The 27,281-nt window shown below is 36.2% G+C and overlaps 1 protein-coding gene across 1 annotated transcript; it reads right to left on the bottom strand.

Annotated features, from left to right (window-relative positions):
* Nucleotides 1-1,366: 1,366 nt before the first annotated feature.
* Nucleotides 1,367-23,356, bottom strand: LOC112050500 (sensory neuron membrane protein 1). Its single transcript, XM_024088777.2, has 10 exons — nt 23,287-23,356; nt 15,628-15,722; nt 13,728-13,891; nt 13,000-13,147; nt 11,927-12,127; nt 11,570-11,694; nt 9,283-9,551; nt 6,568-6,686; nt 6,002-6,127; nt 1,367-5,147 (listed from the first exon to the last, which is right to left on the bottom strand). The coding sequence occupies exons 1-10, from the start codon at nt 23,333-23,335 to the stop codon at nt 4,866-4,868; spliced, it is 1,578 nt and encodes a 525-aa protein (XP_023944545.1). The 5' UTR covers nt 23,336-23,356; the 3' UTR covers nt 1,367-4,865.
* Nucleotides 23,357-27,281: the final 3,925 nt, after the last annotated feature.

Raw genomic sequence — 27,281 nt, 5'->3', positions numbered from 1 at the left:
TGCAAGGACAATCGATGCTAGATGTTTTAATGAATCGTTACAATAACCAACAGAATATGTATAATTGGCAAATTGAACAATACACAAATGCACTGGACAAACGGACTTTTGGAAAAAATTCAACTAGTGATTGTTGCACAAATTTGTCGTGTCCAAATCCATGCCCGATGCCACCAGTTGTACCAATGGCAGCACCGTTAATCGTTCCTGCTAGAACATTTTTTGAACCAGTCGTTCATAATCACCCACCATTGGATGAAATAAAGAGAATTATTAGAAGGGATAAGAGAAAAAAGCCAAAGTTTGTAAGGGTTTCTTCATCAAGCATCAGCGACGAGTATTCAAGTAGTAGTGAAACGGAGACGGATTCTAACTGGTATTAATACAAGTGTGTTAAATAAGAATTTAGATCATGATCCTTTTCATCATCATCATCATCATCATCATCATCATCATCATCATCATCATCATCATCATCATCATCATCATCATCATCATCATCATTATCAGCCGATGGACGTCCACTGCTGGACATAGGCCTCTTGCATGGACTTCCAAACAAAACGGTCACGAGCCGCGAGCATCCAGCTGTTTCCTGCAACCCGCTTGATGTCCTCGGTCCACCTAGTGGGGGACGACCAACACTGCGCTTTCCGGTGCGGGGTCGCCATTCCAGCACCATGGGACCCCAACGTCCATCGGCTCTTCGAACTTTGTGGCCTTACTACTTACCTATATGGTACTTACTTGGTGTATATTATTATAGTTTGAATTCAACGTCTTTCAAGAAGGCGGAATATGCACAAATGAAATCTTGGTCTGTCTGCAAAACCTGCAGACAACCTGGACTGCAGTCTGCAAAACATCATTCTGGCTGTTAAACGCGGGAATGCAGCCAGTTTTCTTGCCATCATTCCACATGTTTTGTACCAGTTACTGAGATAAGTTACCTTAAGTTACTTACTTAGTCAGGACGTCATTGCAATTTGTGTACCGAGTTTTTTCAAATAAACAATTATTATTCTTATACTTATGTTATTTTATGGCAATAAAAATAGATAGATTCTGGCTAATGTAGTAGTAGATACTGAAATAGCCCGCCAAAATTGAGAAATCATTTAAACAAATTAAAAAAACATGCGTTTTCATAATTTCTTTAAATTATTTTTTGTTTGTGAATAATTACTACCTATAAATAAGTATTATTTAACTCAGTTATTCCACTATAATTTTCAGAATTTACTCCGATTTTTTTTATTTTGGCCAAAAGCCAAACTTTATAATTTACACTTCACTTTATTTTAACCATGTTTAGCTATATACTCGTATAATCAGAATTAGGAAAAAAAAAAATAAAAAACAACACTGCTTTCAAATTCATTTATCGTACCACCAAAGTATAAAAAATAAACTTATTAAAGCAATTAAACACTAAATTAGACTTAAATATTATATTTACAATTTCACAGAGATTTTCATATTGATTCAACTCCATTGGTTAATTTATATCTAAAGCGACTCTAAAGTTCTACCTACTTATAAGTACGGCCTTAAATAAACTTTTGGTTCAGCTGTTTTAGAATTATATTTTTATACAGACTTCAAAAATGTACTTTAGGTATCAATTCTACTCGTATCAGTTTCTATTTTAAAAAAAATTGTGTTAGGTTTACTCCAACTTAAGGTGTTTCATCATTGGGTTCAGTAGATTTTGAGATAATATGGTAGCGTAACAGTATGTCTAAAATTCCAACAAAACTGAAATACAAAAAAAAAAAATTAAGATATAAAAAGTTATTTAGAAAAAGCAAAACGAAAAAACAACTCAAAACCGTGGTGGTCATAGTGGTTCCAAAAAACGGAGAAATTAAAATCTAAATTAAATAATTATGCCAAATACTTTTTCAAGGTCACATATTAAAAATATCGATACAGTGCGCCTAGACAGCAGGGGAGACTGAAGACAATTGATCCTTTTGGGAGATTTGGTACATAAAAAAATTGTAGATTTCCACTTACTGTAGATGAATTTAACATAGCAGCATTGATTTGTATGTGATGCCAAAGTCGTAAAAAAACCGACAGGTAGGATCGAGTCTCCCATATACTGGGGACACATGACATAGACCTGTGATGTGAGTGAGTGATGAATTTTGGACAATTGTAATTTTAAAAGTAACTTGATTGAGTCGAAGTTAGAGTACATTGAAGCTAGATAAATTTTTTTTGTTTTGGTCCAAAAACGTATTAAAATTCGTTTATATAAATTCTAGAGACAAAAATCAAAAGAGGGATTAAGTGTCCTCAGTCTCCCCTACTTGTGGATGGTTTCAGTTTTTTTGATGAGAAGTTTATGTTGGTAGATACTCGTATTTGAGCGTAGCGCTGTAGGAACTTGGCCTGTAGATAGGTGTTACAATAAGTTGTTAGAAATACTTAGACGCCACGCTATTAAATTGGTATTAAAAACAAAATTAAAAAATGCATTTCTAACGCTCTTTCAATAGACATTAGACACATAAACGCGTTTGTTACGTACAAGTACAACATATTAGCACAAGTCACAACTTAACCATAGGCGTATATAGCGGATTTGCCGGGTGGGCCGGGCCCACCCTAGAATGGGCCAGTGCCCACTCTAGAATGGGCCAGTGCCCACTCTAGAATTCTGGGCTACCGATTTAAAATTCTATGATGGGCGCCAAATACAAAATATCCAAAAAAAAATTAATAAAATCAGTCGACCCGTTCCAGAGGCCAGCGACCACAAACATTGTAAACGACATTTCTATAATGAGTGTCAACTCTGTTCAGCGGTATGTCAGGGGCTGGTCCCTTAAGGTGGGCCTGGGCCCACCCTAGGAAATAATCCTAGATACGCCAATGAACTTAACCAAACCTTCGTAAGATAAACTCTATTTGCACTTACATCTTTTTACGTGCCTGAATAATGATGATCAATTACCTTCCCAAGAACTAATTATTGTTTTGAACTTTTGCTGTTATAATCCTTAACCAATCACTGTTATTACAACGAAATAAATATTTTTCTCTACGGCTTATTGCTAGTAAAAAATATAAAGTATAATTTTCTATACTTATAAATAATCAATATTTATAATTATTATCAATATTAAAAGCAGTCTCTATAAAGGATATGTTTCAAAATTGAATGAAACCTATGCCCTATGCCCTTTATACACAAATTTAAATAAAATAACATAAACTATAAAACTATTCTTGATTATTCAAATCTATGAATCTCCAGAAATGCATCACTCTTAATATAATATTTTAATATGTATTATTTTAAAAAAGACCCTGCATTTTGTATTTCTAATGGTATAGTCTAAGATTTTCTACCATAGATAAGTTACTTGCCTACAAAATCACCGCAAAAAGTGATCCGAATTTAGCTACTCCACTGAGCTCACACATGCACCTTTTTGTGTTTGCTTACGTTATATATTTATGTTCAATACCTACATAGTTTTTACATCTCCTGAATACACAACTCGACATTGTAGACAATATTTAGGTATTGTTTAAATAACTTTCGTTGTTTACAGTGCGACTAAATGAAATTAAGACTTTTGTCTCCCTCAGTTTCAACACAAACAAACAAACAAACTCTTCAGCTTTATAATATTAAATATATATTTAAAAAAAACTATTATTATTTTTATTGCGAAAACCTAAGAAATAATTTATTTATTGTTTGCCGCCCGCGACACCATGACTAACATGTGTTAATGGCCCCTTGATGAAAAAGATTGAGTACTATTGCTCTAGAGAGACCAATTCGCGACTCAGTCGCGTATTTTACGCTCCGACTATAGTATGCGCATTATCATCTGAGTCGTCCGGTCATAAAAGTCAAAAAAGATAGGAATGTGCAGCGCGCCTACCTGCGCACCCTAATTATCGATAAACGGCTACCTGCGCACGTGCTAATGATGAGTCAATAATGATTTGGACGATTCTGATTGGTCGGTTTCTAATGTAATTGCATTGCGTATTTTTTTTGCTATAAATGTGTTTACTGCAATTAAATAAATACATTCATGTGTTACTCGTTGCGCACTATGGATACTAATATATAATAAATTTGGCAGAAGACGAAGATTCTGATGATGAAGACTCAGATGAAGATTAATTTTATTTAGTTAATAATTATATAATATGAAATATGTATTATATTAAATCAAATATTGTTAATTTTTTTAATTTTGTGAACAAGATACGATAATAAACTTTACTTATCGATAATATGTCTTTCATTGTTACACCCTTCACTAGACGGCTCCATAAGACCCATAAGTGCAAGCGAGATAGATATAGAGAAATGATTTATGGCCCTAAGACTCAGTTGTTAATGCTATTAGTATAATTACATAGGGACCGGCCTCGCTGTCAAAGTATAAGATCAACGATCTAACGCGTTTATAAAAACTGTCTCTAAAAAGAACCGATGTTTCATAGTTGTAATCGTTTTCGTCTTGTAAAGAGTGCTTTTTTGTGTAGTTCAATGGTTTTTAAACGGTTAACAACATCTACTTTACTAAACGATTTGTAAGTATTTTTAATATATTATATAAATCTTGGTAATGAAAACAATGTCTAAAAATAATCGATTGTTTAGCCGGAACAGCAAAACATCGATCTCGTTATCGAATACTCTGTGTAAAAATTACACATGTGTATATTGCGTTTCGATGCGATGGAGCGATTTATATGCATTTGCACGATCGAATCAGAAATAAGGAGATCCGCAGATGAACGCGCTATCCGTACACAGCTTAAGAATATCATTACAGAATTCAACGCTACTTACTCGTATTTTGAAATACACTATATTTTTTTAACTAATAATGATCAGAATCTAAAACGCGTATCTGTCCTAAACTCTTCTCATCCATCAGAGGCTCTTCAATCTGTACAATGTTCAAAGTGTTATTTTTCTTAGATATATTATATCCTATTCCTCTACAGCAAACCACGCTCCAGTACATCGACTTAGCGGCATACATTAAGATTATTAAGCTTAGCACGAAACTGCTTATTTCAATAGCTCGAATGATGTAGAAAACTTTGAAGTATATCATTTTGAATACCGCCTTTCCCTCCTCTGGTATATCCGCTTGCATCTAGAATAAAAAAATATACGAATTTCTCTAACTTCATGTGTGTAAGTGGATGGTGGAAGCTGATGACCTCGAACTTCGTCATTACTAAACCGATTGTGAAAATTCTTTTTGTTTGAAAAAGTACAGTTCCAGATTGGTTCCATTTAATTTTAATGAAAATCAGTTCAGTAATTCTGAGTTAAAATTAAAATAACGAAATTTCCCGTACTGTATCGTTCACTATGCTAGGACTCACTAAAAACTGAAAAATAAAATCTTTTTAACAAAAAAAAATTGAACCGAATTAAAATAACAAAACTATAAAGCGAAAAATAACATCGTACGTGCTAACTTCTGATCGCTTTCAAGGCGGTGCCAACACAGTGATGCATTAACTTAATCATACAGTTTTGGGATTTAAAGACAGTTCTTTCCTGTGGTTCTTTCAGAGACGGCTTTAATTGATACGTCACCGGCTTGGCACCACCTTCAAAATGATCAAAAGGTAGCAGTTAAGTTAGTTTTGTTATTTTAAAGTCGGTTTAATTTTTTTGTTAAAAAGATTTTTTAAGTAATTGGGAGAGCCGTGATAGCCCAGTGGATATAATTTCTGTCTCCGATTCGGTGGGCGTTAATTGAATCCGGTCCGTGAAGTTGGAGGTGCATACCTCCAATTTTACAGTTATATATTGCGAATTTTAATAAATTAAAAACGTACCTCAAACGGCGAAGAAAAAACATCGTGAGGAAACCTCATTCCGAGATGAGACTCGTGCTCGACAGTGGGCCGAATATGAGTCGTTAATGATGTGATGCATTGGTAGGTCCAAACCTGATTTGGGAATCATGTAGATGAGGAGTTAATTGGTACTTACAATTTTGAAATAAGCGAGAGGCACCACCATATTCGAGAACGGTCGAGCTTTTGAATTGAAACTGACGTCTTGCAAATCCACGTTGATTTGAAGCGTGAAATGTGTATTCAGAACTGCGCCTATCATCTGAAAATATAATAGAATAACTTAAGCATGGCTTTTCTTTTTTTTTTTTTAGTAAGTTTACCGCGTGGACATAATTCAAAATTAATTAATTAATTTCTTTCACCTAAGCTTAGTTTACAAGCACTTTTGATACGTCAAGTCATTATTGGATGGTGGTAAGTAAAGTAGAAAACTTAAAATTAAAGTTACGAGGGTTCCAAATGCGCCATGCTCCGAGAAGAGCCCATAACAAACTCAGTGAAGGTGTATTTTTTTGTTTACCAACTTATAATATTATGAAGCTGAAGAGTTTGTTTGCTTGAACGTGCTTATCTCAGGAACTACTGGTCCGATTTGAAAAATTCTTTCAGTGTTAGATAGCCCATTTATTGAGTAAGGCTATGCTATTATATTATCCTCGTATTCCTACAGGAACGGTCTTGAGATAAAATAAATCTTACTCGGTCAACTATAAACTGACTGCCGTGTATCTGTCGGTTGGGATGTATGCCTTCAATACGTTCGTAGAGCTCAGGGTCTGCGTCCAAAAAGTGGGCTTGAGATAACACCATAGGAAGATCTGAAAGCAATTTTTTTTTTATTGAGAAATAATACATACGAACTTATGCTAACTTATCAAAATAACTATTCCTTATACAAATCATGCCCACATCATCGTGGAATGGGGCAAGAATACTGGCTGCATTTCCACGCTGGACAGACTGATCCTTAGACTGATCCTTTGCGCAAAAAACCAAAAATTTAAATATAAAATTTGCTGATGGTATAGGTACCTCTATATATTGGATACCTATTGTGAAAATTATTATGAATTTTTTGTTCCCAGTCCAATATTAATTCAGTGCAATGACGGTTACATGAGCAATGCCGGTAAAATGCTCATAATACGGCTCACTGATGAGCACTAGCTTCCTCAGAATGAAAGGGGTTACGTGGTGGACTAGTAAGTCCACCACGCTGGCCCAATGCGGATTGGCAGACTTCACACACGTAGAGAATTAAGATAATTCTCTAGTATGTAGGTTTCCTCACAATGTTTTCCTTCACCGTTTGAGACACGTCATATTTAATTTCTTAAAAGAATACAATTAACAAGTTTGAGGTGCATGCCCCGGTCCGAATTCGAACTTACGCCCTCCAAATCAGAGGCAAAGGTCATATCCACTGGGCTATCATGTCTTTATTTATATGCATTCAAATTAGCTGGGATTATCTATCTCGAAAATATACATAATAAAATCAAAGTTCGCCTCTTCTGTCTGTATGTCTGTTAGCGATAAATTCGCTAAGTACCTACCTAACTACCTACCTACTACCAAATGAATTTAAGTGGTTTTAGGGTTCCGTAGTCCACAAGGAACTTATAGTTTCGTCATGTCTGTCTACTAGAAAGCTGTAAATTGACATGAATATGTATATTGCAAATGTGAACAAAGTAGTAAAAAAGTCACAAAATATAAATTACGGAAAAACGGCTAATTCTACAATCGCTATCAAAAACGTAGTTGGTAAACGAAAATTGCATACAAATTCCGTGTTAATTAAAAAGATAAAGTTGTCAGTAAGATAAGAACTCAGAGTTTGTTAAAACTAGAAAGGTAAAATTAGTAAGTATATCTATATTAATTTCGTCTATAAAATGAAAAAAAAAAAAAGTTTGAAAAAAATTTGTTTTGGGTATCTTTCTTACATACACAGTGAGGATGAATTTTTCACCGTCTATCGGTATTTTTTACATTAAAGTGCTAACTTAATCTACGGAACCCTACTCTGCGCGTGGCCCAACACGCATTTGGCCGGTTTTTAACCAATTAATATCAAAGTGATTCATTATGATGTGATGTCAAGGTTTTATGTAAATTGATAGAAATATGACGATAAATTATGTTATTATATTAATAAGCCTGGAATTTTAATGGGTCATGAAAAATAGATTGGATTTTAAAAGGAATCAAGTATATAAAAAACTTTATCCGGTTTTCGTAGGTAGTCTAGTCTAGTCTCGTAGCTTGTAGTCGTTTCCAGGTAGTCAACGAGAAGTAGGTACGTTTTGATGCCTATGAGAGAGTCGAAATATGCGTTATTATGAACGGGCACTCTTTGTATTGTTTTAGTATTTAGTACTTCGTAAACAGAGAAGAGATAATAAGAGCCGTGATAGCCCAGTGGACGACCTCTGCCTCCGATTCCGGAGGGTGTTCGAATCCGGTCCGTGGCAAGCACCTCCAACTTTTCAGTTGTGTGCATTTTAAGAAATTAAATATCACGCGTCTCAAACGGTGAAGGAAAAACATCGTGAAGAAACCTGCATACCAGAGAATTTTCGTAATTTTCTGCGTGTGTGAAGTCTGCCAATCCGCATTGGGCCAGTGTGGTGGACTTTTGGCCTAACCCCTCTCATTCTGAGAGGGGACTCGATCTCAGCAGTGAGCCGAATATGGGTTGATAATGATGATGATGATGATGATGATGAAACAGAGAAGCATCAAATAATACACATTAGTATTCTGGTCTGGCTTTAGCCGTGGTTACCACCCTACCGGCAAAGACGTACCGGTAAGTGATTTAGCGTTCCAGTACGATGCCGCGTAGAACGCTTCCATCTTAGACTGCATCGTCACTTACCATTAGGTGAGATCGCTGTAAAGGCAGCCGTTTTTTCCTTTTGAGCTATGGATTTCATTTTCATTTCATAGCCTCAATAGCTCAACAGTAAGAGCGGTCGGTCTCATCACCGAGGGGTGGTGGTTCGATCTCCACCTCGTTGGTCTATTGTCGTACCCACTCCTAATACAGTCTTTCCCGACTAGTTGGACGGGAATGGGAATATTGGTCATATTTAAAAGACATGGCAAATATGGCAAACATTCTGAAAACAAAAACAAACAAAACAAACTCAATGGTTGGCTGGTGGGAGGCTTCGGCCGTGGCTAGTTACCACCCTACCGGCAAAGACGTACCGCCAAGCGATTTAGCGTTCCGGTACGATGTCGTGTAGAAACCGTAAAGGGATGTGGATTTACATCCTCCTCCTACCAAACTAGCCCGCTTCCATCTTAGATTGCAACATCACTTACCATCAGGTGAGATTGTAGTCAAGGGCTAACTTGTAAAGAATAAAAAAAAAAAATGGAAGAACGTAGAATCATACTAACTGTATAAACATGGGGATAAATCCGATATGCCATTCCTGCAACCCTTCGATCCACAAAGGCACTCAGTACTGGGCCCACTCCTGAAGGTGTCGTTACTGAACCTGTAGACGAAGGCTTCTGGGGTGTACTCCATGGCAGTAGAGCCTGTCAGCTCCAAGTCCAGCATCCGGCAGAAGACATTGCGATACACTCTCAGTTTAGTTTTGCTTGTCAAGCCTGGGGGGTATGCTATCCCTTCGTATGTATCTTCCAGGGTGTTGCAACGTGTACTGTGAAATAAATTCACCGTCATCATTAACAACCCATATTCAGCTCACTTTTGAGCACGAGTCTCCTCTCAGAATGAGAGGGGTTAGGCCTTAGTCCACCACGCTGGCTCAATGCGGATTGGCAGACTTCATTAGAGTATTAAGAAAATTCTCAGGTATGCAGGTTTCCTCACGATAGTTTTCCTTCACCGTTTGAGACACGTCATATTTAATTTCTTGAAATTATACGTATACCATTGCGTTACGGATGCCGTCAAAAAAGCGATACCGCGTAGAAACCGTCGTCTTCGAATGCGTCGTCAGTGAATAAAATAAAATAAAAATTCAATATTTTTAAAAACCCCCGAAGGTCATGAAATTATTATTTTTACACTCTCGATGACTTGCATCAATATTCTCTTTCAGTGCGTCTTCGTTTGAGACCCCACTCGAGTATATTTGCAGATATTCGGTTATTTTTCCCCAATTTTACCTCCACAACTTTTAAACGGCTCAACCGATTTTCATCAAACATATATATAAACACTCGCACATAAGTCACCTTTCATTCAAAACAAACTAAATTAAAATCGCTTCAGCTATTCGGGAGCTATGGTACCACAGACAGACTGACAGACAGACAGACACGTCAAACTTATTACAACCCTCTTTATGCGTCGGGAGTTAAAAACAATAAACACAAACCTCCTTTTTTGAAGTGGGTTGGTTGGTTAAAAATAAATGATTTTCTAATTTTGTGCAGAATAATATTTATGTTTTTTATTATCACTTTAGAATGTTTTGTGATCAACTTTAAGTAAATTATAAATCATAATCTACTCCATTAGCGATGGAGATATAAATTTAACACGAATAAACAAAGGTGTCAAATTCATGGTGTTAATTTCGCTCATGCATCCTTAGTTATATTTAGTAAATTACGTATGTTTACTTCAAGAGTCAGTGACAGCCCAGTGGACAATGATGTTAAATACTGTTAGATGTGTTACTAGGTCATGAAAAATGAGACGCTCAAAAGAGGAAATTTCCACATCACAATCGCCCGCGACTTCGTCTGCGTGGAATTTAGTTATTCACAAATTTTTCCGGGATATAAAGTAGCCTATGTGTTAATCCAGACTATAATCTATCTCTACTTCAAATTTCAAGCGATTCGGTTCAGTAGCCGAGGCGAGAATGAGAAACAAACATTATACCATCAAAATCATCAGGTTTTCGCATATCTCGGGAAAACGTGGATTTTTTTCGGGATAAAAAGTAGCCTATGTGTTAATCCAGAGTAAAATCTATTTCCATTCTAAATTACAGCCAAATCAGTTCAGTAGTTGCGGCCTTAAAGAGTAACAAACATCTAAAACATACAAACTTTCGAGTTTATAATATTAGTAGGATAGTGATTACCCTAGTTAAACATCCTGTGCACGCCACTGTGTTACGCCTACAGACCAGGTTGTTACATTATCTATATCATTAAAGTCAACATCTTAAAGCCCGATAACTAACGCGACTTCGTCAGGGTGAGATTCAGTTTTACACAAATCCCGCAGGAACCTAGTAATTTTCCGAGATAAAAGTAATCAATAATAATAATAAAATCTGATCAGCCGTTCTAGAGATTAGCCCTGACACAGACAGAAATACAGTCACACAGTTATATTAAATTTGTTTAACTATAAGTTTAATATTTCGCTAATTTGCATTTTAGAATCGAATTTAGCTATAAGCACTTGAGAAAAGACAGTTACGTTTTAGTTTTAAAATTACAAACAGACACTTTAATTTTTTTAATGTGGTATGATTTACTTGTGATTATTTGTGAGTTGTGACTGGTGGGAGGCTTCGGCCGTGGCTGGCTACCGCCCTACCGGCAAAGACATAGGTACCGCCAAAGGATTTCGCATTCCGGTACGATATCATGTAGAAACCGAAAGGGGTTAGCCCGCTTCCATCTTAGATTGCATCATCACTTACCATCAGGTGAGATTGTAGTAACTAACTTGTAAAAAAATTAAAATTACCGTTTACTTGGATTGTCGTAGTCCCACACATCCAGTCCTCCAACGCCGTTCAAGCTTTTTATTCTGAATTTGTCCTCATTCGTAATTCCAGACTCTATTCGAGGAATTCTTGACTGGTCGTACAGCTGAGAAAAATAATAACGTTTTTATAATTGTAATTTTTTTACATGGTCATACCATTACCATTAATCCTCATGATGAGCTGCAATATGGGTATCAAATTAAAACAATTTGATACCCATATTGCAGTATTCAAAACATCTCGTTTTTCGAAACGTGGCGCTTTGTTGCCGCCTCAATTCGTATGCCCTATCGCTACGCTCAATAGACTGATAGGTATAGACTCAATAGACTTACCCTATCTAAAACCCCCATTTTGCTGAAAGTGATCCATCCAGGCAGGACGGTGTTGCCGAAGGTGATGAGTGGTTCCTCATAGCCCCAAAGGAAGCTGTGCACGTCCATGTTCATCAGAGCGGTGGGTCGCATTCGACTCACGAGGAGATTGAAGCCGGTCTTTGCGAAGAACGGATGGTCGGAGAGCATGGATGCCATTGCCTGAAGCACAGAATATTGATAGTATAACAGCCAGTTTCTTCATATAAAGCTAAAGTAACAGTAAAAGTAGTAAGTAAAGAAGACTTTATTATTCTATGAATAAGACCGTCATTTTTGCTTTATGACGTTACTTTGACTGTTACTTACGATGAAGAAACTGGCCGTAAGTCTATAGATGTTTGCTGCTTTTATAATTTCATCTTCATCATTGACAGCTAATGGACGTCCACTGCTGGACATTGAACATGGGCATCTTGCATAGACTTTCAAACACCACGGTCTCGAGCCACCAGCATCTAGCGGCTCTTCGGTCTGCGGTCCACCTAGTGGAGGATCGACCAACACTGCGCTTTCTAGTGTGGGGTCACCATTCCAGCTTCTTGATTCCTGAACAGCTATCGGCTCTTCGAACTATGTGCCTCGTCCATTGCCACTTCAGCTTCGCAACTCGTCTAGCTATGTCGGTGACTTTGTTACTTCTGCGGATCTCCTTATTTCTGATTCAATCACTCAGAGATACTCCGAGCATAGCTCATGGGGATGGTTTCCATTTACCGATTTCAGTCTACATATGCGCTAGGTGGACATGGTGATCGGCGACTTGATTTCAGCTTCTTTGTGTAAGTGACTAAGAAAAAGCAAGCGTTGATTTCGTAGATGTCCTCCAGTAAAAACGAACTCCGAACATCAAACACGGGAGCGCGTGTACTATGCTGTGCCGAAAGGACCGGTAGATGGTTACCATACTATATCATTAATCATTTAAATCTACCATTGGTCACTTGATCGTCAAACCAACACGGACATTTGATGTGAAGTATAATTTACACACTATCTACTATTTATAATCAAATATTTAACAGACGTTTTACCAGTAATGCAGAATTAGGCACGGTGACGTTGACCAGATGAGGATCCCCAATAGAACCTTCTGGGACGAACTTCGTCCACAACTGAGGCGTGTACCGCATGACTCCCGCCTCCTCGTCCACTTGCAAGTCCCCATTTCTTCGATACTCCCTAAATTACAAAGCATTTATTACATTGCATTGTATTAAAATATCACGTGTCTAGAAACGATGAAGGAAAGCCGTCGTGAGGAAACCTGCATACCTGAGAGTTTTCTTAATTCTCTACGTGTTTAAAGTCTGCCAATCCGCATTGAGCCAGCGTGGTGGACTATTAGCCTAACCCCTCTCATTCTGAGAAGAGGAATCCCTTTAGAAAGAAACACTCACCATCCCTGCTCGACTAGTTCTCCATGCCCACACTAAACAATGTATGATAAACAATAAACACAACACAAAACACTATCAATAATTACAACACAAAACGTTATTGCACAAAATCACTAACGCGACTAGCAGCGTGATGACGTCTACGCTGCCTCACAAACAACTGAGCTTAAGTCATCAAATACCCTCTTATTTATACCAACACTGATATCTCCCCTCTACAATAACATAAATAATAAATACCACCTGTAATCGAGGAACTAGTAACATTCATAATGTAGAGAAAAATAAATTTCATTTCAAACATTTTCACGGTTGTGTAAAAAAAAAATGTAAACAAATAAAGAAGAGGCTTATCAACTCACTGGTATATAAAAGGTCCAACTTCTTCCACCTTCAGCTTGTTGTCATCGCCAGCAATAAAGGCATCGCTGTTGGTGACGTTGAACACGTATACATGTATAAATGCGCCAGGAAACTCCTGGTGTAACATCTTGTATATTTCGGACCCCTTCGTAATCCTTGTTGTCTGTAAAGATACCATCAAGGTCACTTCAATCATCTTTTGGTTTATTTTATAACTTTTAAATTTAGTTTTATTTATTTTAAATAATATTTTTTGTGTGTTCAATAAATTATTTGAGACGAATATCTTAGAATTCCATGAATTTATCGTGCAGGTGCCGGGTCCATCGCGTTGTAGAGAGAAAAACACCGAGCAAAGTCCAGGACTTGTGACTACTGGATGTAGGGACTAGGGTTAAGGAATTCCTTGTCGATCGACCAATACTCCCTGTTCTCTGCTCGTTTTGTTCTCCCTGCCTATCCAAATTTGGTAAGATCCTATTAGAGCAGCTTTAGAAACTCGTTTTTATATAGAACTAGCTGCACTTCTAGAGAGGCCAAGGTCTTTAAGCAAGTTATAGAGAGATTTTGCTTGCAATCCTCTCGCACCTACTTCTACGGCGTACAGACTAATTTTACTTTATTTCTTTCTAAAACACGTAAATTTAAACCACTAACTGATTTTCTGAACCTGAACCAAATATATTATGACTAGCAGACTCAACCATGCTTTCCTTAAACTTATTAAACTTGACGACTTTACCTATTGCGGTTACGCAAGCAACCAATAAGCTATCGACGACAAACAGAAACTTTAGCCGACATATAAGATAAATACTACAAAATATAACTTCAGTTTTAGAAGTACAAAGATCCCGTTTTTTGAAAATCTGTAAATTAAAATAGACTCGCGCTCAACGAATCCTGTCAAAAATGTGTGGAAACTATATTGTTTTTATGATCGTTGATATTAATATTTAAGTAAGTAAGTCAGTATAGATTTAGCCTGAAACTGGCAGATAATAGTACAATCAACTGGTTCATAAAAAAGATTTCCGGAAGTTTCGAAAAATTTTTACATGGTAATATTTATTGATTTTGAGATGCTCTTTTCGAATTTACATTTTGCCAAATTTTTGGGCATTTTTTTTTTCATTTTTTTTTAAATGGGGAATTGAAAAATGCATACAAAATCAACCCCTTTTTTAAGAACTGCTCATTCTAAGAGGTAAAACGAAAAAAAACACGTGTTAGTATAAATTAACAATAGGCTTCTATGCCCGCCTCAAGGTTGTGTGTAAACGAGTTATTCAGCGAAAACACGTGTGAACTAAAATTTTATGGCCGATATTATACATTTTACGGAAAAAATATAACATCATAAATTATAGAAAAAAATAGTTTAATTTGTCTATACATGTTTTATGATATAATTGGTTTGTATAATTACTCCGTAAGGCGATATCATCCATACTCAAATATCAGGTTTTAGTTGGGTTTTAGACGCCATTTAGTGACGCCACTAGCGCCTCAAACGGCAAAAATACGAGGTAATGGAAATTCGAAATGATCATCTCAAACTATCCACTTTCAAATCTCCTGGAAAACAATCCAGTTAACCTTTATGTTGACCACAAATTGCTGGTGGCTACAAAATCATGAAAGTTTCAATTGAAATTTTGGGTAAAAATACACCGTTCTTTAGTGAAATATATTTTAGTACTCCAACACTATACACTCTTGCGTTTTGGTTGCCCTAAACGTACCCACCAATATTAAGAGCTCACGGTTGTTGAAGGTACTAAACAACGTGCAAGGTATACTCCCTTATGCTCATCTGCCGCGCTCGAGTAACTGCAAAATCCCCTCTTCGGTTCCCCTACTATTATGTACGCGGTGATATGACTAAAAGTTACTTACATATTTTATAAAAAGTTGTCGAGTGTCCATCAATAACGATATCAGCGGAAGAATCACTAACAGAAACCCGACAGCAATCAATATGTAGATCTTAACTGAAAAGATGAGAATCATTGTAATTTTTTCACAATCATTAGCAGCATCACGGCCACATTTTAACGGCCTCTGTGGCGCTGTGGTGTGCGCGGTGGAATTATAAGACGGAGGTCCTGGGTTCGAACCCTAGATGGGCCCATTGAGGTTTTCGGTTGGTCCAGGTCTGGCTGGTGGGAGGCTTTGGCCGTGGCTAGTTACCACCCTACTGACAAAAACGTACCCCAAGTTTTTATCGTTCTGGTACGATGTCGTGTAAAAACCGAAAGGTGTGTGTGGATTTTCATCCTCCTTTTAACAAATTAGCCCGTTTCTATCTTAGATTGCATGATCACTTACCATCAGGTGAGATTGCAATCAAGGGCTAACTTGTAAAGAATATTTTTTTTTTTATTAAAGTCGCAGCCTTTCTATAATGAGGTGAGTTGGGCTATCACAGATTATAAACACACACGGTCGGAAAATTCGGCTTAGAAATACAAATGAACCGAGAACGATGAAGTTTGGATATGACGTGGGGTTAGCTTAAAAAAGTTTAACTTTAAGATTTCCTATGTGCATTTTTCCCCATCTGGAAAAAAGGGTTTTATTCAGTGTTCCGGGTTCCAAAAAAAAAGGGTTCCGTAGTCCACAAGGAACCCTTATAGTTTCGTCATGTCCGTCAGTTCGTCCGCGGTTTAGCGCAGATACTATAACTACTAGAAAACTGTAAATTAGCAAAACTATGTAAATTTAAAATGTGAACAAAGTCGTAAAATAAAATTTTGAAAAATATTTTTTTAGGGTACCTCCCCTAAATGTAAAGTGGGGATGAATTTATTTTTGCTCATTTATTTAATATGCAGTATTGTTGGATAGGTCTTAAAAAATTGTGAAGGGTCTTCTACCACCATATTTGATTTAGGGATCCGTTTGTAAAATATAAGCTTATAAGAGATAATTTTTGTTAGAGGCAAGTGTTCCAGCCCTCTACCCTCTACCGGCTAAACGGTTATTTATAGATGCGTGAAAAAAATCACGAAATATATATAATGAAATTACAAAAAAAAACTATAACGGCCAACTAAAAATTGCTATTTAAAATGTAATAGTCGACCAACTTAAAAAACGTAATTGGAAATCTAAAATTGCATACTAATTCCGTTGTTAATCAAAAAGATAAAGTCTTCAGTACGATAACTCAGAGTCTGTTGAAACTAGAAAGACGAGATTTGGTAACGGTTTGTATATTAAATACGTCTATATGTGTAAAAAGGAAATAAAAAAAATCGGGTTCCTTACCTACGTGCAATATGGGGGGAAAAGTCTCAATATTAAAACGTACCTAATAAAAAATCCTTTAATTTGTTTATACCTAGTTTTCTATTTTCAATATTATTTTGGTCTTTTAAATGCAGTGGAGGTTTTGATTATTTGAATCTATACTAATATTATAATGCTGAAGAGTTTGTTTGTTTGATTGAATGCGCCAATCTCAGGAACTACTGGTCCGATTTGAAAAATTCTTTCAGTGTAAGATAGCCCATTTATCGAGAAAGGCTATATATTATTCACGTATTCCTACGGGAACGGGAACCACGCGGGTAAAACCGCGCGGCGTCAGCTAGTTATATATGTATATAACTAGCTGACGCCGCATGTATATATATTTTTAAAAAATATTTTAAATGAATAAGTACTATGTAGATAACTAATTACAATTACAAAGAACTTAAAACAAAAGCTAACGATTCGAGTCCGCGTAATAACAAATTAATTATTATTAATAACTTAGAACAAGTTTTTTTTTATTATTCCATTATGTAGTACATCATTACTCGTAATATATAAAAGTATCTGTCTGTGATTTCCAAATAACTGTGTTTTCTCAAGTTTTTAAAGTTTTTACATGATAATTAATAAAACACAAACATCATTTTTCTACTCCCTTTTTGTAATCTAGTCAATATAAAACGATGGAACAGCTCGACAAAATACAGACAGTCGAAAATGTTCCTAAAGTCATTCGACAAGAAGAAAACAAAACAAGTCCTGTTACATTGCAAATCCAACATAGCACTGGTAGCAGGCATGACAACTGGACATTGTCTGCCTAATAGACACTTGAAGATAATGAAAGTCATAGAAGATCCATCATGTCCAGGTTGCGGTGAGGAGGAGACCAGCTATCACTTTATAGCTGAGTGTCCCGTGTACGCTCTGGTAAGATGGGAGTTTCTAGGATACATTAAATGAAGTGAACCTGACAGATCTCACTATAGGGCATATTGTCAGGTTCACGAAGGCTACAGGAAAGTTTGAGGGGGGAACACTGTCGAGACACCATTGAACCTGTGTCCTATACCACGGGAATTGGGTGGAATGGTCTCTAGTTAGGACTGATCACCGTCTGGCCTCTGGTCTAATATAAAACCTGTTATCGGCGCGTTGCAACGACTTCCGGTACGGACGGCTTCAGTGTGCTCGTGGCGTTCGAGCAGTCCACATCTCTTGTTGTTTAATTCTTTATGGGTAACTTGGGAAAGGCGGGAAGAGTGACTTGAGTGGAAAACTTTAACCCTACACACATCGTTCACAAGTGCGTGACTTCACTCAAGGTCATTCTCTGCCGTTCTAGGGTCTTATTTTGGTTACAGTTTGATTTGTTAATTAAGTTGTTCAAACAAATGTTTTGAATCATAACCTTTGTTCGACATTAGTTTTCTTATTTTTGTAATCACTTTTGAGTCTGCTAAAAAACCTTAAACTATATCACAAAGCTATTCATTCCTACAGGTCGTTTGGTAATGTTCATTACCACACGGGTAAACCGTGCTACAATGTTTTTTTCTTTTTTTTAATAGTTCCATGTCCATTGGCTACATACAATACGCAGGCTTCCCTATTTCTTCCACGCTGCTACAAAATTCAAGGAGGCCATGCCCAACGTCAATTAGTAAAAATAAACTCGTATGTATAATATTTACCAAGTTTTGTTGAGTCTTTTAGTTTTTTTATCATGGTCGTAGAAAGGATTGTGTACTGTACGTAATTAGTTATTGTAGCACTCGCTGTATTGAAGCGAGGAGAAGAATTGTACAAAAACACCTGTGCTACAATGACCCATTACATGACAGTGGCATAAATAAATATTTAAACCCGTAATTTAGTATCAGCTCAGACTGACTCTGAACTGATATTAATAGGAATTTCAGTGGAAGAAACACGAAAACTTGTACCTTTCACTAATATACAGAATGATTAAGATTTTTAAATGAATATGGTTAGAAGTTTCGGAAAAAGTTAAGTTTTCATCTTTTGAGTGGAGACCAAGTCACGGGCGTCTGCTAGTGTTTCATAGGAAACATTACATCATTAATGAACAAATCACAGAGGTCAATTCGACTTGGTTATCTTAACTTAATACAAATTTTAAATTGGTATTACATTGTAAGGCATGTAATAACATCTGTAATAATGATAATTTATCGAATTACATTCGTTTTATTAGGTTTTCCATAAATTTACTTGTATTTTATTAATCCTACTAATATTATAAAGCTGAAGAGTTTGTTTGTTAGTTTGGTTGCTTGATCGCGCTAATCTCGGGAATTACTGGTCTGATTTGAAAAATTCTTTCAGTGTAAGATAGCCCATTTGTTGAGGAAGGCTATAGGCTATATATTATCCCCGTATTTCTACGGGAATGGGAAACACGGAGGTGAAACCGCGAAAAACTAATAACTAACCGACGCTACGCGGTTTCACCAGCGTAGTTCCCGTTCCTGTGAGAATACGGGGATAAAATAGAGCCTATGACAAATAACAAGGCTTTATAGTGCATCAAATAGGTATTCTGATATCGATACAGAATTGCTGCAAAGATTTTCCGCGGAAAACAACAGATTTTTATTTTCTTCAATTATTATATGAACATAAATTTTAAAATAATTTAGTAATATACTCATTTATCAAGTAAATAATTCATCAAGCAGTGGGAAATTATAATAACAATTACCCACACTGATGTTGTTTTGAAACAATGATGTATAAAAAAATATTAAGTGGGTATAATTTTAGAGATTACGCGTAATCGTCAGACTCTCTGACCATGATAGACCAGGCGCTGCGAGGATATGAGTATGCAAACTAAACTATCCCCTTTGGTGTCGAAAAAAAAAACATTTATTATTTTTATTTATTATTATATCTTTTATCGTTTGTTTTATGGACTGACCATACAACTTGACTCGATGGGAGTAGGGACTAGGGTATTACGTCCAACCATAACTCAGAAGCTGCCGTGTAACAGTTGGCCTATAAACCTCGGACATGGTACCATCTGCGCGAGGTTTTTTTTTTTTTTTTTTTCTGATTGTGTAAGTGCCGTAGGCTCCTTATGGGACCTCAGCGGCGTCACCGGGGGGTTTGGGCGAGCGCAGAAGCATCGCCTGATGGGGCCCGAAGGCAGAAGAAAGTAGTGGGCGGAACGACTCTCTAAGGGCGTCTCCTCAGAGACTCGGGCCTCGACTTAGAGGGCCGTTCGGGAAGGGTGTTTTGGCCTGAGTGTATCAGTCCGGGCGCCCCCGAGTCTGCGCGAGGTGCAAGATCAGCACGGCACAGATCTAACGATGTATAACTCGCAAGTGCGAGTTCCAAATTCACCACTATCTTTCTCATTCTAAAGTATCGTGTTAAACAGAGAGAGATAGAGGCGAATCCGAAACTCGCACTTGCGAGTTAAAAATATCGTTACAGAATAGCCTAGCAGCATCGGCGTACATTGACTGACGTCAACCGCGGATTGCTCTAAAGTTAGGAGCTAGCGATGATCATCACTTGGTCGATCGTCGATCGGTTGTTATTTAGGTATAGATTAGGTTTAGGTTTAACTTATGTAACAGTATGTAACAGATCGATTACCGATCTTAGTTATAATTTATGAATTTAGATCAATCTCCGATCTCGATTCAATCTTTAGTTATAGTTAGTTAAAATTTAATTTTGTAATAATTATTATATTGCAACATTTCTTATTAGATAATAAATCTTACTCGTTTGCATTTTACAATCCACAATCTGCCCCAAAATGTAAGTAGGGTAAAACATAAGAATGGAACAACACGCACAATCATAATCTGCGTGGTTTTTTAATCTCGATTTTTGCATACTTACATCCTCACAGCGCCTGGTCTATGATCCCTATTAGTATTTGCGATTTGTTTTTGTTATTTAAAAATCCTTATCTCAACTTCACACGTCTTTTTTATGTAACGACACAGAATACATATGTACAAGTATATAATGAGAACTTGATAAACAAATCGCAAATGAAGATATTGTTTAGACTACTAATAGGGGTCATACAGAGGCGTATAGTTACCGTATCTAGAAGTAGAACTAAATTATACTTAAAGAATTGTCCTGGGATGTGTATCAAAATATTTAACCGCATTCCGAAAGATACTAAAGCGTTACCTATGGCACAATTTAAAAGAAAATTATACGACTTGTTGATAAGTAAAACCTACTATAATGTCAAAGAACTATTAAAATAATAATTGTAAAAATGTTAATTGTAAAAATAATGAATTTTGTAGTTTGTTTTTTTATTTTTAATTTAATTTGGTAATTATGACTATTGGTGTTATTTTTTCTTTTTTATTTGTAATTTCATTTAATTTAATTTAGTAATTGTGACTGTATTTATCTTTTTCTTAATCTCATTTCATTTAATTTGGTAATTGTGACTATTTGTATTTTTATATATTTGCACACTATTGGAATTTAGTGGAATGTTGTATTCTTGCAAATAAACAATTATTATTATTATTATTATTAGTATCTATGATACGGGGCCCCCGGACTACAGGGGCCCCTTACGTGTAAAAAGTAAAAATTAGCGCGACTACGTCCACGTGTTCTTTTCAAATCCTTCCACGAGAATTTAAATATCATGAGTCTCAATCGGTGAAGGGAAAACATCGTGAGGAAACCTGCATACCAGAGAATTTTCTTAATTCTCTGCGTGTTTGAAGTCTGCCAATCCGCAGCGTGATGGACTATTGGTCTAACCCCTCTCTTTCTGAGAGGAGACTCAAGCTCAGCAATGAGCCGAATATAGGTTGATAATGGTGATGGTGTTGATGAAACCGGCCAAATGCATGTCGGGCCACGCGCAGTGTAGGATTCCGTAGATTTAATTAGCACTTTAAACCCTTGTTTAATGCACAAAAATACCGATAACGATACCCACCATCAGATAGACGATATAAAGCCCATCATCCTCACTTTGCATGTAAGGAAGCCCAAAAAGTTCTTTTATTTATTTTCATTTACCACTTTAAAGACGTAATTAATATGCCAAACTTCAGCTTTCTACTTCTAACAAAATCTTAAGTTATTTTGCTGACAACTTTATCTAATTAAAACGGAATTTGTACGCAATTTTAGTGCTCAGAGTACGTTTTTTTAAGTTGGTCGACTAAAACTATTTAATCGCAATTATTACTTAGCTGTAGTTTTTTTTCTAATTTCATAATATATCCTTCTTCTGTGATATTTTTCACGTATCCCTAATTAATAACCGTTTAGCTGGTAAAGGGGGGAGGGACACTTGACTAACAAATTTAGCATTTAAAACCTTTTATGTTACATACGGATCAAAACTTTTATGTTACATAAATCGAAAATAGTATTAGAAGACCCCTTTCTTTTAAATACCTGTCCAACGATAACCCACACTATGAGATAAACGAGTAAATAAAATTCATTTACGCGTAGCGGAGGAACCCTAAAAAACAATTTCTAGCCTTTCTAGGGTTCTTGTGCACTACGAAACCCTCAAACCAGTCTAACAACCTCTATCATCCAGTGAAACAAGTTTAGCCATTCTAGTGATTCGCGCAAACAGACAGACAGACTGTTGAAATTTGTGCGTGTTTTAATACCATGTAAATAACTATATAGATGCAATTAACACAGTTATATTGAAATTACAGACATACATTATTTATGTATTGATAAATTAATTCATATTTCTCTACTCATATTTATATACTCTTTGCGCTTAGCGATGGGACCTCATTCGCACGAGAGCTTTTTGAACGGATGTTAAAAATCCGTTCAAACACAGTAAGAATTTAAATGAAGATCTATTTCCAACACCCTAAATAGAAAATCCAAAAATGCGTTAATAAAGCGTTCAAATATAACAAATACATCCCCAAGTATAATTATGTTTATGACAGCGTTTTTAAAACCACGACACTTTTTTATCGTTGTTGCATTTTCAATTTTGGGCGTTGGAATAGACCTTTCAACTTCATACCTATACGCTAGTCGAAAAGTGCTATTACACGGTAAATGACTACATGAATAATAAATAAAACAAAAAATAAAATCGGTCTCCCTATCACTCACTCGACAAAAGGCTACGCCCAAACTGGGTATCCATAACTTGCATTATGTAATAAAATGTAACTTGCTAACTACGCCTGCCGACGCTGGGTTCTAACGCATCGCTTTTTTAACTCTCGTACGAATGAGGTATCTCTAATACGGGTTATATTGTTACTAAGTACTTACTTGTTACAGGGTTTTCTGAATCCTTATCGTTTTTCGTCTTCGGCTTCATAGCTGTTCTTTACCAGTGCCTAAAAATATGAATTAATAATTAAATTTTGAAAGGCTGATTGGAGGCTTCTGCCGTGATAATTGAAATAAATGTATATTGACCATTGACTATTGACTATTGACTACATCTTTGTTGACAATGATGAAACTTGTCATTGATGAATTATAAACGTATAATCATTCGTATAATTATAACGTATAATTTGTTATCAGTAGGTAATTATACAATTATAAGGCTGACACAAGTGCCAAGATCACCACAATATTATGATTGTTACTAAGATAGATCCGACGCCAGGTCGGATGACCATTACCAGTTACGTGCGTGACTTTAGAGCATTTAGACCAGAGGTTTCCAAACTTTTTGGAGTTTACTCCTTAAAAATCGATTTGTCATTGTATAGCCCCGGTATGAAAACATATGGGCAGTTAAGTTCGATGAACGAATGACAGCGTTACGTTTTTTGTGCGCGACCTTATCTGCGCACCTTTCACTTTTAAGGCGTTCGTTCTCCATTCGTTCGTTGGAGCTGGCACACACTTTTTTTTCATAGACTACTTTCAAAATTTGCCTGGTTCCGGTAGACCCCCTGCCACATTTCTACCTAAAATCTTTCATTCCGAACCGGTGGTTATTTATACAATGGTCACTACATGGACAGACCTGACGTTTCAAAAGTGCCTGTAAAGTGACTTTAGTTGAAATAAATTAATTTAAATTTTTGTATTTTTTGCAACTCGGAAATTGTACAAAAAATGTAAAATTTTGATCTAAAATGAAAATTTGCGTTGCGGCTCAATTAACAGCCACCATGAGTTAACAGTTTTTAACCGACTTCCAAAAAGGAGGAGGTTCTACGTTCGGCTGTATGTATGTTTTTTTTTTTTTTTTTTATGTATGTCCTGCGATAATTCCGTCAATTATGCACCGATTTTGAAAATTCTTTTTTTGTTTTGAAGGGTTTACTTTCAGGGTGGTCCCATTTTTTTCATGTCAGGGTCTGATGATGGCATCCTGGAGAAATTGAGGGGAACTTTCGAAAGTTGTAGAGACGGCTAGTGCGTTTGTTAGTGTTTCCATAAGGTATTTTAAACCACTACAACTTTATGAAGGTTTGTAGTTGGTCTGATGATGGAGCCGAAACACAGACGATGGAACTCGTCAAGGATTTACAGCAGTCACCTTTTGTTTGGGCTTGATTAATTTGTATTGATGAGTACTTTCCACCTATATGAGTTGTGACTGTATTAAGGGTCTGGTGATGAAGACGAGGGACATTGAAGAGAACTCCTCGACGGTTCACAGTAGCTACCTTGTGTTTGGACTTGATAAATTTGTATTGAAGAGAACTTTCCACCTAGATGGATTGTGACTGTATTAAGGGTCTGATGATGAAGACGAGGGACAGTGAAGAGAACTCCTCGACGGTTCACAGTAGCTACCTTGTGTTTGGACTTGATAAATTTGTATTGATGAGAACTTTCCACTTAGATAGGTTGTGACTGTACACACGCAGTAGGTATGCTAACACTAAAAATAAAAAAAATAAAAATTTTAATAAAAAAAATTCAACCGACTTCCAACTCAAAAAATAACTTTAACTAAAAAGCAAAAAATAACATCCTACCTATGTGCTACCTTCTGATCAGTTTGAAGGCGGTGCCAAGCCAGTGTCGTGTTTTAATTAAAGCTGTTTCTGAATGAACCACAGAAATTTTGTAGTTTAAACGTGTTTAATTAAAACATCACTGGCTTGGCACCGCCTTCAAACTGATCAGAAGGTAGCACATAGGTAGGATGTTATTTTTTGCTTTTTAGTTAAAGTTATTTTTTGAGTTGGAAGTCGGTTGAATTTTTTTTATTAAAATTTTTATCTAAAATAAGAGAATTAGTTAAATAATAGAAAAAAGTTAAGTTTGTCAATCAAAAAAGTGATTCTAGACAAGTTTATTTTTTGATAGGTATATCTACTTCATAAATACATACTTATACAATAAACGTTTATTTTATTAAGAAAACTCGTCAATTAGTATAAAATCACTTTAAAACCAGATAAATTTTCGTGGACCCCGCTTACGAATTGTAAACCCCCAATTTTTGGGGACGCCATCTTAGACCCCCGAGAAGTCTCCCGTGGACCACCTAGACCATAGATTGGGGTCCACCTAGACCACTTTGGAAATCAATGGTCTAGACCATAAAGACGAGCGGGAAAACGAGCATAAGAAAGACAAAGCAATTTCAAAATACGCGCGTTCAATATATGAACTATAAAATAAACGCACAAATAATCAAGACATTTGTAATTTTGTTTGAACGCCCATACGATTCTGACGATCATTATGATCAACGACGTCATTAATTCGTGCCATTTTGTATGGGGATTTCAGGGATCCGCGGCAGTGCCGCAAATATAACCCTTTACATCCCTGTAGCTTCGAAAGTAATAATCGCAGATATCCTGTTACTTTTACTAAATTGCTTTACTATTAGCATACTTTTTTAATTTAAAAAGTCATCATCCCTATTAGAGTATCATCCTGATACAATTGATCTGTGTGAAAAGTCTGTAGTGTGCGAAGATTCTAAGTGACCTGTAAAGGTCTTACAAAGAATCGCAACAATTATAATAAGTACTTACAATAAATAAGATCATTAAGCATAATATAATGTTTTTATCATAACAATACGAAATAATGGAAAGGTTCCATATAATGTAGTCTACATACTAGTGACGACCCGCAGTTACATCCGCGAAATTTCATTTCCCGTGGGAATCGGGTATAAAATATAGCCTATGTTCATCACGGATAATGAATCTAGTGGTGAAATAATTTTCCTAATCGTTAAATTTTTTTTCTAAACGCTAACGATTCGAAAACTAAAAAAATGTATGGGATTGTCAGATCAGATCGATAACGATCACGTGACCTGTCGATGACGAATGTCATTCCTATACATTTTTTAATTTTGCGAAGTCTTAGCGTTTGTAGAATGAGAATCGACGTACCAGATGCTTAGAGCTGCTAGAGCTGGTCTCGCATGAAAGACCTATAGTAATATCAATGAGAAACATCTTATAAGGTCACATCACATGGCACTGCGCATGAAAAATACTCTTAAATCATTGAGCTTGTGGATAGATTAGATAAAGTGACTAGACGGGTCACTAGGGTGAGCGCTATCTCCACTCGTTTCATGTTCCGCGTGCACTGATTGTGTGAGTGTACTGTACTGAGTGTTTATTACACTTTTTCACGCATCATTTTGTTCTCGGAACGAGAAAACTGTGACATAACTGTTCTTCTTTTTCTCTAATATAATACAGGATGTTCCGTAAATATTACGACATACTTAACTAGGTGACAGTTGACATCAAGGCCTACTAAAATAACGCAATATATGTCAGCCGATATGGTTTTCAAGTTATATCGATTTTTGTACAAAATGTGTTGAAAAATTAAATAAGTTTTGATTTTATAATTAACTAAAAATATAGTTGGTCCCATTATTTGGAAAAAAACTTACTAAAAATTAAACTTTCATCACTTGAAACAACTATTCAAAAATAAAATTACCAAGTATAAAATTAATGCTTCAGTAATTTTTCTGCACATGGTATGACTATAAACTGCACTGAAGGTAGTGATGTTTGAATTTTTTAATATGTATCTGTGTATATGAGAAAAAGAAGAAATAAAAGCAAAAGTCACTCAACACGAAATCTCGAAAACCGCTTGACTTAGAAAGTTTAAACTTTATAGGGTGGTTGTTTCGGCTGTTTATAGTTAGTAGTCGTCCGCTAAGAAAGGATTTTGCGACCTGGCCAGATTATGGAGGTCTAAGGACGGACGAAGTCGCGGGCTTCCGCTTGTATCGAGTATGATATAAGCACTTCGATGGACGATTTAAGGTTTTTTTCGATCGCGACAGACGTAATTATGAG

The sequence above is a fragment of the Bicyclus anynana genome, chromosome 10 (genome assembly GCF_947172395.1).
Source record: "Bicyclus anynana chromosome 10, ilBicAnyn1.1, whole genome shotgun sequence".
NCBI lineage: Eukaryota > Metazoa > Arthropoda > Insecta > Lepidoptera > Nymphalidae > Bicyclus > Bicyclus anynana.
The sequence above is the reverse complement of the archived record's forward strand: the minus strand, read 5'-3'. Positions and strand labels throughout refer to the sequence as shown.